This window comes from Ptiloglossa arizonensis, chromosome 10 (assembly GCF_051014685.1).
Source record: "Ptiloglossa arizonensis isolate GNS036 chromosome 10, iyPtiAriz1_principal, whole genome shotgun sequence".
In the NCBI taxonomy this organism is placed as follows: Eukaryota; Metazoa; Arthropoda; class Insecta; order Hymenoptera; family Colletidae; genus Ptiloglossa; species Ptiloglossa arizonensis.
In genome coordinates, this window is record NC_135057.1 from 15,779,314 (window position 1) to 15,794,382 (window position 15,069).

Below are 15,069 nucleotides of genomic sequence, written 5' to 3' on the forward strand. Positions count from 1 at the left end.
GAATAGAAATCGAACGTAATCTTTATAAATAGACATTCTTTTCTTTTTTCTTTTTTTTTTTTATGTATTTAACGTTTCCAGGGAGAACGAACCTTGATCGTTTTAGTTTGCAAACGTAGACCATTGAGCGTGTTTATAGCCTTTTCAGCGTCCTCTGACCGGTGATAGTTAACAAAACCGTAACCCAAACTCTGACCTGTAACAGAAGAGTAAACAAACTTCGGTGACGACGATCGCTCCAACCGGGATAGAAAAATATTCGTTCCTGTAGCCAAGAGGCTGTTTCTTATCTGTTAATTCACCTGTAAAAAGTGTCCCGCGTCGCGCGATTCGTAAACAATCGTCGCTGGTCGAATCGCACGACGAGGTCCACCGTTCCTCATCCCGGAACGTTCGTTTCGTTCGATTCTCCGGTTTCGTTTTCACGTACGCGACATCGAACGCCGTTATCGAAACCTAACCTCGTTAGAGGGTTAACCTAACCTCACTCGTTACGGTCGTCGACATATATTTTCGCGCGAACGGCAGACGCGTTTATGAGCTGTAGCGTATTTGTTTTCTCTTAAAGCAAACGTTCCCCGGAATTGTAAACAGGACAAGCGCGGTAAAAAGAGAAAAAGAAGAAGAAAAAAAAGAAGAAAAAAAAAAGAACACCGTGTCACGGTGGAAATCGAATTGAATCGGTGATTTCGAACGAGGGGCACTCGCCGGTGAATATTTAACGGGAATTTGTTCGTTGTAAATTATTTAACCGCGACAGGACCGCGTGACGGTACGGACGATGTTGGTCCGCGCGCGCGAGAAGAACCCGCGAGCGCCGCGATACGATTCGACGCGTTTCATTGAGGAGGATGCGGCTCGTGGCGATGTTTCTCGAAAACAGGAAACACTCGAGATGCAGTACGGCCCTGAGAATCGTACCGCGAGGTCGAATATAAAGCGGCGGAGCCTCAAACCAAACGACGACGCCCCCGCTACTTCGCCGCTCGAAATAGCGTCGCGACGTCCGCGTGCACGTGCTCACTCTCCACTAACCCACGGAATTCAGACGCGTGTACGCGCAGCGAAATTACGCTGGATTACGCGCCGCCGCTACTCGCTCGCTCGCTCGAATATGCAGTCACTCTACGGGGAAAAAATCCACGAAACCCAAGGTACACGCAATCGTTGCACAATCGTTCGCCGAACGACGTGGTTGAGATCTCGTCGGTCTCGTATCGATCGACAGGAACGACCGATTATTATTATTTACCCGGTTGAAAACGCGACCGATGGAATTCAACGTGTCTCGAGCGAAACGACGTCGATTGGTACCACTATCGTTCGTCGAGAAACGTGCTCGTGTTATCGATATTCCGTGTAAATACGTAATTCTCGGGAATCTCGCGTCCGATTCGATCGAAACCCGGAGAGAACGATCGCGTACACGTGAAATTGATGCAACACGTCGTCGCGCTGTAAATCGCGAGATTCGTATCGCATCGATAACACTCGACATCTGGCATCGACAGGTGTCTGTTGCCGACGACTTTCGATCGTCATCGTCCATACGACGATTTTTCCCTGAACGCATCAACGTCGCTCGCAACCGAGAGATTCCAGCCTCCCCCGAACAACGTTTCGAGATAGAACCGATACCCAACGAACACCAACGGGGGGAGACTGAACCGCTAGTCCACGGCAACGTCCACCGATCGATAAACAAACGAACGACGTTGAAATACGCAAGTTGTTCCCTTTCCGAGGGTTCGATTCGTCGTTCGTTTAAACGGGACGGTCGATCGCGAACGAAAAATACGTAATGTATCGTTGTATCGATAACGAAGAAGCCATCGAGTGACCTTTTTCGGTTTCGATTATACTCAGACCGGGCGATCCGGTACGTAACCGATTTCACGGATAAATAAATAATATCGTTCGACGTCTCGGCGATGCGTCGAGTACAAAAGGATCAGATCGTACGTAAGGTAGAAAGATTAATTAAAGTCTACCACGGAGATCTTTCTTTCGTCCGTGGATAACTCTTTCGCAATGTTCGACGCGAAAACCGGGAAAATTGTTACCGCGCAGGAAGACGACTTACCGGTGAGTTTGTCGCGGATCAGCTTGCAGCTCTCCACCTCGCCTATGCTGGAGAAGAGCGAACGGATCTCTTCCTGGGTCATGCTCTGCGGCAAGTAGTTCACGATGAGATTTGTCTTCGACTCTTCCTGGGAGGTCTGCCCGAGGGTGGAACCGCCATTTTGTTGCACAACCGTGTCCATTCCGTTCGCCATCATTGCAATCTTCTAGCGGAACGTCGTCTCTAACTACGTACGAAATCTGAAACGAGAAAGCAATATTTTTATCATCGCGCGACGATTATTCCCGTACGCGCTCTCGCTCTCGCGATTCCTCGCGACTCGTCGACGACGGTTCTTTTTTTTTCTTTTTTTTTTTTTTGGGTTCTTTTCTGTTTGTTCTCTCTCTCACGTGACCTTCGAGCGAAACCGACAACACATTATCACCGAGATCGTTCCTCGACAACGCATTCCAAGCCTCTTGATTACGCTGCGACGGATCGATCGGGCCCCCGTGATAGTCTATCGTGAAAGAAACATTCCGTGAACGTCCCGAGAAATCGGGGAACAAGCTCGACCGTTGCACGACATCCTCGTTAGATCGTACAGGAATCGGTTCACTCGGATTCGACGATCTCGAAGCTGCGATGGCGATGTTACACGTCGTTCGTGCGTTTCGGATCGAACGACGCGGTGCGAGAGGCAGCCGGCAGCTCGGCGTGAATTCGTCCGCGACGAATGCTTTCAATGAAATTCAAACGTCGCGTCGACGTCGGTTTATTGGACACGAACGGCTGTTAGCGGATTCGGGAAGAACGCGGGAAGAAACAGACGGGTATAAACACGCGCGCGCGTCGAGAGGCCGCGTGCCGACGGAATAAAGTCCGAAGGACGTAAAAACGTCTGTTAACCAAAACACTGTACACGATGCACAAGTTTCGCTCGAACACTCGGACCATCGAGTTCACAGAGACGGAATCGTTCGTATCGGTTTCGCTTGTGTACCAGCGCGTAAACCGCGCGTAGCAACAGGCGCAACGTTTTTCCTCGCGGAAACAAAATATTGTGATTGTCTCCTCGATCGAACACGCTCGAGCGGGACACTCGTTCGAATCGGAGAGGAATTTTTCGTCGACGAAGAGGACGACCTCGCTCGAGTCCAAGCCTCGCGATACTTTCCTCGCGATACTTTTCTCGCGATATTTTTCTCGCGATCGGTTCACCGTTTGAAAACGGTTCTCCTCCGCGATATCTCTTCGAGCTTTGGGGGGAAAAGTTCCCGGTGAATTCACCGATCTCGAGTACGCGTTTCGAGGCACGGTCGTCGACGCGACTCGGTGAAAATTCATGGTTCGCCGGGGCAGGATGCTGACGTAATCTGACAATGACTTTCAAAACACAGCGTGAAAAGAACAGGCGGTGGTGGCGGTTGGTAGGGCCGAGAGAGGGAAGGGTCCGATAGAAACGAGGATAATTTAAAGGGGCGACGACCCCCTGGTTCTGGTTTAAAGGGCTCGCCTCCCTTCCGTTCCCCTTCCATCCTCCTGACCGAACCACCGTGCTCGATACGCCCGAGAAATCTACAGGGTGTTCGACGTAACATCGCATCGATGCGAAATACGAGGGAATTGTTCGTATTATTTTCGTTTCTTTGCGTTCTTGAAACATCGAATGATTTCGATACGGGTAACGTAGAAAGAAAGAAAAAACGATCGATCGATCGACGGAGGGAATTGCGAGCCACTCGGGTAAAAATTACTCGACGCTTTCTAAAAGTTCTTTCTCTCTATCAGATCGGTCCAGCACCGATCAAACGACGCGACGAAGAGATCGGATACCTGTGATCGAGGTTCGATTCCAAACGGGCAGAAATTAGTATCCGTTCAGCTAATTGATAGCTGATCGTTATAAGGTGACGAATCGGCCATTCGCGCAGGCACGAAAGGGGAAAATTAATTCCACTCGAGACACCCGGTACGCAGGTCGCAGTCGAAGGGACGGAAAGCGAGCAAAATAGACGGAGACAAGGGCGGAGGGGGGAATTATAGGCGATGGCCGTGGGGTGCCGATGGTGTTCATGGTTAAGGCGAATACACACAGCTGCCACGGCGCGCACGTATTCGAGCACGGGCCACCGGTGTACATTTTAATTCTCTCTTTCCCTTCCGCCTCCAGAGCTCTGTGTATCTGTCGTTCGACGCGGCCGTATCAGCTGTCCTTAGGGCCGCCCCACGCAGGACGCAATGCTCCGTCTCGTGACTGCGGTCACCCCAATCGGACTGACCGACCTCTCTCCGAAGATAATAGATAGCTTTTATTATATGCATCGAACGCACCGAGCCCACGCCCCCCTGCCCGTCCAGAAGAAAGAAACTGGAACGAGTTACCGATCCAACCGACTGTAAACGAACGGTTCTGCTCTCTGGACGATCGGTGACCGATCTTTCGCGATTCGACCATTTCGAGACCACGCAGCCGTGAGTACGATAAGCGTGCAGAGCGTTTTCGAAGCTTCGAAACTTTCCAGAAACTTACGAAGGGTAAATTTTACTCTCGAATCGACGAGCACGCTCTTGAAACCATCGATGATTTTCCAACGTGGAATACACGATTTCTCAAGGTTACCGAACCTTGTTTTTTCAAAACACGTATCTGCGTGTTTTATGTATTGGTAAGAGTCGATCGGGCGAGATAATTTCTTCTCGTGCTCGGTGGTCGTGTTTACGTACGTCGCGAGGAAAACAACGCGTTCACCAGTCGGAGAAAATGTCGGAGTTATCGTAACCCCGTATCTTGGTCGTTATCGATCCGCGTTCTCCGTTGCTGCTCGGCATCGCGATATTTTCGGACGTCACCGTGAAAGCCCGGAGACCCATTGTCCCGGACTGGAGGACGCGTCGAAAAAACGTATCGTTCGCCCGTGACTTCGAAACGCGACTTCGGGGGCAGCATCGTTTCATACCGACGACAATGGACGTTGCGCGTGGCGTGAAACCCTCCCCGTCGACAACGATCTGAACGAAAGTCGATCGTCGAACCGACGTTTCTCATCGAAATCGTCACTTGGATTTTCTCGTTTTGAATCGTCAATGGTGGAATCGTAAATTTCTTTTTAGAATTTAATAAAAGAGAAAAGAAACGTAAAGTATGAAAGAACGTTTCGTCGAGCAAAGTCGCGAGAAAATCGATCGCGTACCATACGCCATGTTTATTATTCAAAATGTACCGAGTAGTGGATCAGCGTTGCTTAAAAAAAAAAAATCTAACCACCGAGCTCGAAACGACTTCGAACAATGCCATCCTGTCGCGATCGGAACTCGCAGACGGTATTTCGCGCAACAAACTTCCCTTTTGTTTTCACAATCGAGGGCTCGTATCGAAAAAATTTCGTTCCGTGGTATCGATTTCTTCGTTTTCGAAACCACCTCTTAGATTGTACCACGGTTTCGTTGCACCCTCTGTTATCTCGACGATTGCGAACAAGCAGGGGTTGAGTCGAGCAGTCTGCGGAAAAGAAGCGATCAGCTTTCGAACGAACATCTCTCGAAGGAGAAGTGAAAATGTCCATGGTTGGTGTAGCAGGTGGGTCGGTAGCCGGGGGTTAAAGTTCGATTTTCGCGTATGTACGCTTGCAGATACGATCTTCGGCCGGTGGCCAGGTGGCCATGGCGACGGATCGTGAAAATCGCGTGGCCGGGACCGATCAATACGAGGCGCGACTACTCCTCGGTCCCTGCCACGCTCGTTTTCCCTCTCCGTCGCGCAACCGTTCGTTCGCTCGCTCCCTCTTTCTCTCCTTTCTCTGGTGCCGCGCGCACGAGAGATCCCTCCCCTCCGCAATTCCAAGAGAAACCCCTCCCGCGCTCGCGTACGCCCCTTTCCGCGCGAGAAAGCACACACGCCGGACGGCACACGCACGTACGTACGCACGTACGCGCGAACACAGATACGCACGGACGCGCGTACACACAGAGCCGTGGCACGTACACGCGGCGACACGCGAACACGCGAGCACGCGAGCACACGAGCACGCGAGCACGCGAAAACGCAGTAGCTCGTGCCGCTATCGTAGCGGCCGCGAACGGTGGGGGTAGACCCAAGGAGGAGGCGCGGAGGAGGAGAAGAGTGCCGGCGTGGAGAAAGAACGACGACGAAAGCACGCAGAAAGCAAAGGGTGAGAACGAGAATGTGTCACGAACCTCGCACGGCACGTGCTCCGAAACCCTCCAACGAGACGGAGCGTCTGTACGGATTGTTTTGGTGATGAAAGTCGAACGCGAGCAAACAACACGAAACGACGGAAAAGACGTAAATGTCGAACGATCGCTAAACCCCGTGGCTTACCTGTTTGTTTCTTCACCTTCGTTCAGGATCCACCTTCTACCTTACGATCGATGCACGCGAAAGCACACGGGACACACACAGACACACACCGGAGACACAGAGAAACACTTTCCTTCGAGACGCGACACTCTCTGCTCTGCTCGTGCTCCTTCGACGTCGTTTACTCCCCTTTCCCCCTTTCTTTTTCCTTTTCCTTCGAATTTTTCGATCGCACGCGGTACCGAGCACCGTGCAAATACTGCCTGTGCGTCGCGCGGCTATCGCTCTCGTGCCCGTCGATGTATCGCGCCGGTCCCTGATCTTCTCTCTACTCTTTCTCTACGTGCACCTACTACTATCACGCTCTCGCACCGCCGCCCGGAACAGAAGGGGAAATCAATGAAAGAAAAGTACGACGCGAGCGCTCGTAAATCGGCATTTATGCTCGCCTCCTGTGGTCGTTGGGTCCTTCGATTTCACTGTGATCAGCAACACATACGCGCGCGTGTGTGCGCGAGTACCAGCGACGAACTATATCTTCCGAAATCGAGACCACCAACTATTCGTATTCGTCGATCGTGAAAAGAAACGGGAAGGGAGTACGCGCGTGTATGTATGTGTGTGTATATATATATATGTATGTGTTCGCGAACGTGTGTGTGTACAAAGAAGAGAATACGAGTGTCTGTGTATGCACGCAATGTGTGAACTTGTAGAGGATTACGCGAGACTAGAAATTAAAGCGTTAAACACTATACTAAGGAAACGGAAATAACGATACGACACGGGCGGAGGCTGCCTAGAGACTGGACACACCGGTCTTTCTCAAGCGGTTTGCACCGCTCGGTGAGCCCGGTCGGGAAACTTCGGCCGCGCTCGACCGCGGTCGCGCACCCTCGGCTAAGCCCGTTGCGAACCCCTCGTTGTATTACGTATCTACTCCCACCAACCCGCTGGCGCGCGTACGCTGCGAGGGGTTGCCGATCGAACTAATAAGAGACGTATGCGCGTTCTTAAATAAACTGCGACCTCCCATCGTCGATCGAACTAGCACCCCTCGCCCTTGCAAATACCCTTTTCCTCGACCCCGCTCGAATTTCAAAAATTTCCAATTCCTTCGAGCCTGCACGGCCGAAATCGCTGTCCGCGATCGTTTCCGAGTCAAACGTCTCGGTCGTTTTTTTTTTATAGCGAAACTTTATCCCTGGATAAATTTTTTCAGTTATCAATCGAGCTCGGTGTTTCTCTCGTTCGTTCCCAACGTATAGTTAAGCTCGTATCGGTGGCTCCGTTCATAATGCGTTCGCAACAAGAGCGCCAACACTCGCGAATCGCTTCGCAGACGATATTTCAGCGTCCCGGGACCTCGAGATGTTTGCAGGGGTTTGTTCGCTCGAAATGTTTGCAACATGGCTCCCCGATATTACGAGGCGGAAGGTATATCCCTCCTCCTGCCTCTCTCGGCTCGCATCACCCCCCTTGCGTCAGATCATGGCCACCCCTTCACGGTTTTTGACCCCCGCCGTCCCGGGTGCGCTATCGCGTCGATACAAGAGTCCTTTTACCCCTTACGAGGCCGCACTCGATCGGGAGTGAACTCGAAACCACGAATTACATCGTCGAGACTCGACAGTGGCCGGTTGCCAAAGACCATGACGATCGGCTCTTTCGTGGAAAACTGATAAAAAAAAAAAAGAAAAGGAAAAGAAAAAAAAAGAAAGATACCACCAGCTCCCCTCCCCGGAAGGAAAATACTTGGCGACACTTGTACGAGTTTCATTGTAAGTCAAGGAGTGAGAGGTCTTAACCCACTTAAAGGTGAAAAGTCGATGCACCTGTGTACCCTCTGATACGATTAGCTCGCTTCGATTAGTTTTCCTCGGTTCCCACTTTTCTTTCAAAATTCCGTCTCTCTCGTGATTCGTTCGGCCAGGAAATCTCCAATTGGCGAATTTTCCATCGTTTCGTTTCGTTCGAAGCGACAACGATCGCGAATTGGTTGCGTCGGGAACGAACGCGGGAAAGGATCGAAGAAGCTGCATCCCTGACCTTACCCTGGCTTTATCTGCCGAGATCGGAGAGGCCGGTCTCCGAAACGACGACGGACCAAAATTATGCGGCGCTGACGAAACAAGCCGAGCAACACTTGGCGGTCGTGCCAATAACCGCGAGCCGGTGTTTTCAGGAATTCGTTTCCGCTGTCTTGCGTCACGGAATAGAGCCACGGTTGATCGTGCGGCAGGAACTTTGCCCGCGACGCGGTGGCAGAAATCTCCACGCCGGGTTTGCGTCTCGAATTATGAATCATCGCCGAAATCACCGTGGAATTATAAATGTCGATAACGACACGCGCGTAACAAGTGGACCTCGTGTCCGATGAATTCGTAATCGTTCGTGTAAATTGCTTTCGGTAGGAGTCGAACAACGTTCGATCGATCGTACGAAAGGTGGACCCCGAACCACTCGAAGGAATCCGTGTTGCCGATGAACACGGCGAATCGCGCGAGTGATCGTTCGGCGCGTTGCTCGTCGGTGCATGCACCAACTGTCCACGAGTGAAATTATAAATACATCCGCGTATAAACACTATAAATATACACGTGGTGGTGGTATACGGAAAAGCTTGTCTCGGGCTTGTATCTATACCCTGAAAACAAGCAACGTCGTCGATCGAACAAAGCGAGAGCACTCGATACCGTCGGATACTCGGCAAAGCGGTTTCCACGATCGCTCGCGGATCGTCGATGAAACGATCGCGACGGGATCCGAAGACTACGGTGTGGACGGACACTTCCTGGTTTTTCAAATCGACGATCGACCCTTCGGGGGACTCCTCGCGTATCGCGTGCACGAACGTGGGCCCAATGTCACCGCCGCGGAAACACCGTAACGGCATTGTCTAGTCGCGCGAGAAAGAAGGGAGCGAGACCGGGACCGGGGCACCACGGGACTTGTAACAGATGCGGAACGGTATGCAGAATGAAAAAAAAAAATAGGGACACGTAGAGCGGAGACGCATATGCGAACGCGTGTGCCCATTATGCTCCGTAGCTTTAAAACCGGCCACGCGGTGCATGAACGCGCGACAGGAAGTTGTCACCGCGTTACCGTTGGAGCTGCGAAACTTTGCTCTGGCCCTCTCCGATCGCCTCGACGACGGAAGAAAGGGAAGCAATTTACGGAACGACGGGTCTCCGAGAAATTATTTCTCGCACGACGGTCCCGGAGATCCAACAAAAAAAATAATAGAATATATATCGTTCGAACGTGAAAATTATTCCAACGTTTCCTCGCGCGTATTTTCTGGGACGGAGACGAGTAGCTTCTGTCGCTAATCACCCCTTTTGGAACGCAGAGAGAGTAGACGTTTTCTACTCGTCGTCTCTCCAAGTAGCGTCACAATTGTTCCGGACGATTTTGTTGCGACAACGAACCACATTTTATTCGTATAGATTGGCGTCGAAGGTGACTCTAATTGGCCTTGGTAAACGTAGCGCGTAAACGTTCGCACGACGTGGTGATTCCGTGACGAATCGTTCGGATTATCGCACAGTTTCCACCGAATGGGATTTACCATCACGGAGGATCAAAGAGAGGAACCGTAGATCGTGAATCATCCCCTGTGTCGACGTGGTTGACAAACGCGAACCGTACCCTCTTTCGTTTAGTCATGATCCAGCTGTCGATACTACGTTTTTCGAGGTTCGGCCCCACCTCCGTCATCGATCCGCAGAACGACGTGCACGGGCATAATTCCATCGTGGCCCAGCTGCGGGAACAATAATTCCGTCCGTGAAGTTTCTCCAAAGTCAGTGAACTCCCCATCGTCGATACCTTCCGAATCTATTTCAACCTACTCCGCCCCAAACTCGACGCGAAACGGTTCTAAAAACCGTTTAAAATCCGTTAAAAGTACACGAGTTTCGAAACCGACACTCTTAACAAACTCGTCTCGATTTCGATACGACGATCGTCGATACCTTCTAAATCTATTCCAACCTACTCCACCCCAAACTGAACGCGAAACGATTCTACAATCCGTTTAAAATTCGTTTCAAAACTGACAGACCGCGCCAAACGAAGATACATCCGTAAATACAAACTGAAATGTACACGGGTTAGTCTATTTAAGGCTACGAATACCAGCCGAGTAGACGAGTCGTTTCGTTAATAGAGAATAATGGAAACGTTCAACACACTCTCCGAAGCGCCAAAAATCCGGCGACGATCCGGTCCCGCGTTTCAAAATCAACACCAACGCGTGAACGTTGAATTATGGAAGAGTAGGCGGCGATTTCGTCGCGTATTTGCGCGAAAGCGAGGAACGTGCTCGGTCTCGAGGAAACCGTAGGCCAAATGTAGCGAATCGATTAAGCGAGCACGTAATCGCTGCGCTAATTAAGGCGCGATCGATCGATTCGTTGTTCCCTGCGGTCGCGCGTCAGGTCTCGTTTGTCGTTTCGACGCTCGGTTCGCGACGAAGCGCCGATCGTTTCTCGCGAAGCAATGATCGTATCACCGAGTATCCGAGGAAACCCTACGGAGTCGCTTCGAAGTCCACGAAGAGTGATTACGTAACGTAAACAAACGCTTCCAGGGTGGAAAAACGACTGCTCACCGAACGATCGTGGAACACGGCTCGTACGTTCCGGATAGATTCGTATCATGAATTCACGTGACGTTACGAATCGTACGAAAGAGACGCGACTTCGAAATTGTCTACGTCGTTTGGTCCTCAACGTTCGAACGACCACGAAAGCTCGAAAAATTGCTCGTATCGCGGAAAGTACGTCCATCGTCGTTGTACCTTGCGAAGTTACGCGCGTTGTTTCTCGATTCGTAGCTCGCTGTGCACACGACGAGTTCGTTCGTCGAAAACGAAAGCAGCCGGCGCGTACACGCAATTAGTAACCGAGGAGGATCATTTATTCAACTCGGCCCTAGGACGAAGTTGATCGTCGAGGAGTTAGCGATTACCATCGCCCCGTGGTCTTCCCGTCGTTATCGTCGTCGATAACTCGTTAGAAGGATTACCGGGACTCGCTCTAAACTCGAACGAAGTTTCGATAAATAGGCAGCGCGTGGGTATACATCCGCGAGACGGAGAGAGAAAGAGAAACGGACACGTTAATACTGTGTCTCGAAGGGGGACGCGTGATCGTGTGCGCGCGATGCAATCATATTACGCGCGATGAACGAAGAGCGGCGAAAGGGAGGAAGATCGAGGGAAAAAGAATGACGGATGAACGGGAGGGGAGAGAGAGTGAGAGAGAGTTCGAAAGAGTGAGAAAGAGAGGAAGAGCGTAAGAGAGAGAGAAAGAGAGAGAGAAGCTCCATTGATTGGTCGGTGGCACGATGGAACGTTGCAGTTGCCCCGGGGGTATATGAACCCCGGCGGTAGCGCTATCTCGCTCTCCCTCTGTCTCTTTTTCTTCCACCCTCCTTCCCGTAGTTTACCCTCGCTACGGTTTTACCCCACGGCGAAACGCAGGCGCGTCACATGGACCCAGGAACGATCAATACAAGCTTCCCCAACTAGCTAGACCCGGTCTCTCTCCCACTCGTCGCTTTTCTATCCTCCTCTGTTCCACTCTTCGCTATCATCCTCCTACCGGGCTCGCAACCCTCGGTCAATCTTTGATATTTTCAGCGGCCAGGCCGAGAATTTTCGCAGGAAAAAGCTACCGAGAAGAAAACGCGATCTAGTAACACAAACGTGGTTTCGATTCGTTTCTCGAGCTTCTCCTCTTCCGTCCTCGTCGTGTCGCCCCACCGCCAATCGACCTTCTCGCTCGTCGAGCTACCTTCTCGTTCGAACACCAACTATTCACGACCCTTCGCCATATCCATCGGCCCGGGAACCAACCGCTTTGATGCGGTATCCATCGAATATCGTTCGAACCGATCCATCGAACGAACTTTCCACGAAACGGTTCCACGATTCACGGGAAACCGCGAAGCATACACCGCGTGGACGAAACAAATATGCTGCGGGTACTCCCTCTCCCCAATCGTGGAAGGAACGAAAAATCGTTACGGCGAAACATAGGAAAACGGAAGGAAGCGATATACTTAAAGGCGGTGGTCTCTCAAAACGTTCATCGTCATCATCATCATCATCATCATCATCATCATCACCATCATCATCATCATCATCATCATCGCACTATCTAACACCCCTTTATCCCTCTCACGCACCATTGTGATCGAGGCCATCATCGCGGACGGAAGCGTCCCTCTCGAGACTTCCTGCTTGTCCTCGACGAGGACCCGCAGTGCCAGTTGCTCCATCCTGGATCTGCTTGATCCTTCATGCACACTCTCGCCGCTTTTCGTCATATCCTGTTACCGAACTCATTTCGCACTCGATCGACCGTCCTTGAGACGGTTCTTTTTTTTTTCTTTTCTTTTCTTTTTTTTTTCTTTTTATCGATATTCCCTTCGTCTGGTCTTTCTTTCATTTTTCGAGATTTCTTATCGTTTGTTTTTGTTATTTTCTTTCAGGCTGGATTGCTCTAGAAGGAGGACGGGGACTCGAACCGAAAGAGACAAAAAGGAACGTGATAGGAGCACGATCGCGATCTCGTGGCCGCGTTGCTTTCGGCTGCCACGCCCAAACTTCTCTGGCCCCGCGATACTGCGCCGTAGAAAACGTCAGCTGCTGGCACGCTGATACGTTTCCAGCTTGTCCCGTCGATAATCCTGCGTTTCGAAACACGCTTAACATCGCGCAGACACGCTCGCGGCTCCTGTACACCACCACGCTTACCAAATTTCCCGTGGAAAGAAACGAAAACGATCCGATTGAACGACGAAACAAGACGCGAGCTTGCTCCATCGAGATACCCATTCGCGCAGCGCGATAAACGAAAAGAATTATCTCTCGTGGCGTTTTTTGGAAAAATGAAAAAATACAATTTCGAAACATTTTCGTAGCTTTTCGAATACTAAATCTTTCCAAAAGTTCCAGCGTTACACACGGAAGAAAGTATTCACGGTTTTATCTCCAGCGCGAATCGGAGAGAATTTAATGTTTTATTAGTAATTGCCAAAGATTCGCGAACATTTACGTACGGAAACGTGTGGCTGAGCAAGTCCGTTTCGGCCAGGAGAACGCGACGTGGTCAGGTTCGAGAAAGGACAATGATATCATGGCTGCCGAAAGGGATCCTTCGATTGGTCCTGTATCGAGGATGTTTTGGGGCGAGGGGGGCAAACATATATTAATGATCGGCACCTGATAGCGCGCGCTTACCAAAAACACATAGATCGATGTACACAGAGATCGATAATTAATACTTGCAATCATAACGGTAATAATAACAACAATAATATAACAAGATAAGAATAGAACGATAATAATAATTCAGAACGTCAGAAATTCACAGAAGCAACGAAAGTAAATAAAACAAATGAACATACCGGTTAACGATGAAAATCAGTGGTTGGAGGATGCCGATATCTGGGCGTAGAACGAAACGACGGTGGGTTAAGTTACTTTTCTTACTTTTTTTTTTTAATACAGATTATCTCTTTTATTTTATCTATATTAACTAGATTTCGTTTCCTGTTTGCTTTTTTTTTTTAATTTATTACTATTATTATATCGTTTCGATGCTCGTTCGTTTGTCGTTAGTATCCTTTTAAACGACGACGTGTGCGTGTACGTGTGTTCCCTTTTATTTCTCCTCTCGCGCAACGGCAACGTTTCTTTTCTTTTCTTTTCTTTTCTTTTTTTTTTTCTTTCTTTTTTACGCGACGATCTTTAAACCCGGTTCGAATTTCGCGATCACCGGGACAATCACGAGATTACCGAGTTCCTCGAACGTGTCTCTTGCGCACTATTTCCGATCGACCACGACGACAACGACGACTTAGGGTTTCCTCCAGTTTGTCCGTTTAAATTATCGAACCTGTGCGGTTCACGAGGTTTTTCCACGCAGAACACTTGATTCCGTAACGGTCCGGCTAAACGGGAGAAAAAAAGAACGACGAAATCGCGGAACACACCCTCTAGTGTCTCTCTTTCACTCCCACCGGCCGACACTAAACCTCTCTCCGCTCTCCCTCTACCTCACCCTTTCTCGTCCGTGCTTTTTCTCTCTTTTCGTTCCGCAGGGCCTCTTCTCCGATTAAAGGATCTTCCAGACGACGACGACGACGACTACGACGACGATTCCGTTGCCTTTTTTCTCTTCAGCAGATAGTCGAGGGAACCGATCGCGCACCGAAAATCCCGCTACGTCACCTCGAGCGAACCGGTCTGTCGCGCGAGACGTTTTTTCCTTTTTTTTTTCTTTTTTTTTCTTGTTTTAGCGAGCTCGAGAGGAACCGGTGCGCGCGTGCTTGTCGATCGAGATCGAACGATCCTCGACTAGTTTATCGGGGTCCAGGGAGCGAAGGGAGAAAGAAAAAGGATCGAGGAAGGGTGGTTCAGAAGCACGAACGAAATCATAAGATCCCGAACGAAGACAGCACGTGGAAGAACGTGTGAACGGTCCGATGTCGAACAGCGAAGCGTGTATCCTCCCCGATTGATCGATCGATTCTACTCGGATCGTCGTCTCGATCTCTCTTTCTCGGTCGTTTATCGCTGCTGTCGTTTTCACGGTTATCGTTCCGTTCAATTTTACGTTCGATCGATTTATTCTTATTTCGTAGTCGATGTTGTCGTTGATGTTGTTGA

The 15,069-nt window shown here is 50.2% G+C and overlaps 1 protein-coding gene across 10 annotated transcripts in view; it reads right to left on the reverse strand.

The window, feature by feature from the left end:
- LOC143151912 (ELAV-like protein 2) overlaps positions 1 to 15,069 on the reverse strand; it is a 45,404-nt gene that overhangs the window by 15,282 nt on the left and 15,053 nt on the right. For 7 of the 10 annotated variants that reach the window (XM_076321421.1, XM_076321418.1, XM_076321416.1 and 4 more), the window contains exons 1-3: positions 13,806 to 14,324; positions 2,084 to 2,322; positions 93 to 196 (exon numbers count right to left, since the gene is read on the reverse strand). In XM_076321421.1, coding sequence (XP_076177536.1) covers positions 93 to 196; positions 2,084 to 2,279 — 300 coding nt within the window. In that variant the 5' untranslated portion in view covers positions 2,280 to 2,322; positions 13,806 to 14,324. Of the gene's footprint in view, positions 1 to 92; positions 197 to 2,083; positions 2,323 to 6,404; positions 7,198 to 12,581; positions 12,721 to 13,805; positions 14,325 to 15,069 lie in introns of those variants that run through there. The other 3 variants (XM_076321413.1, XM_076321412.1, XM_076321414.1) reach the window with 3 other exon arrangements.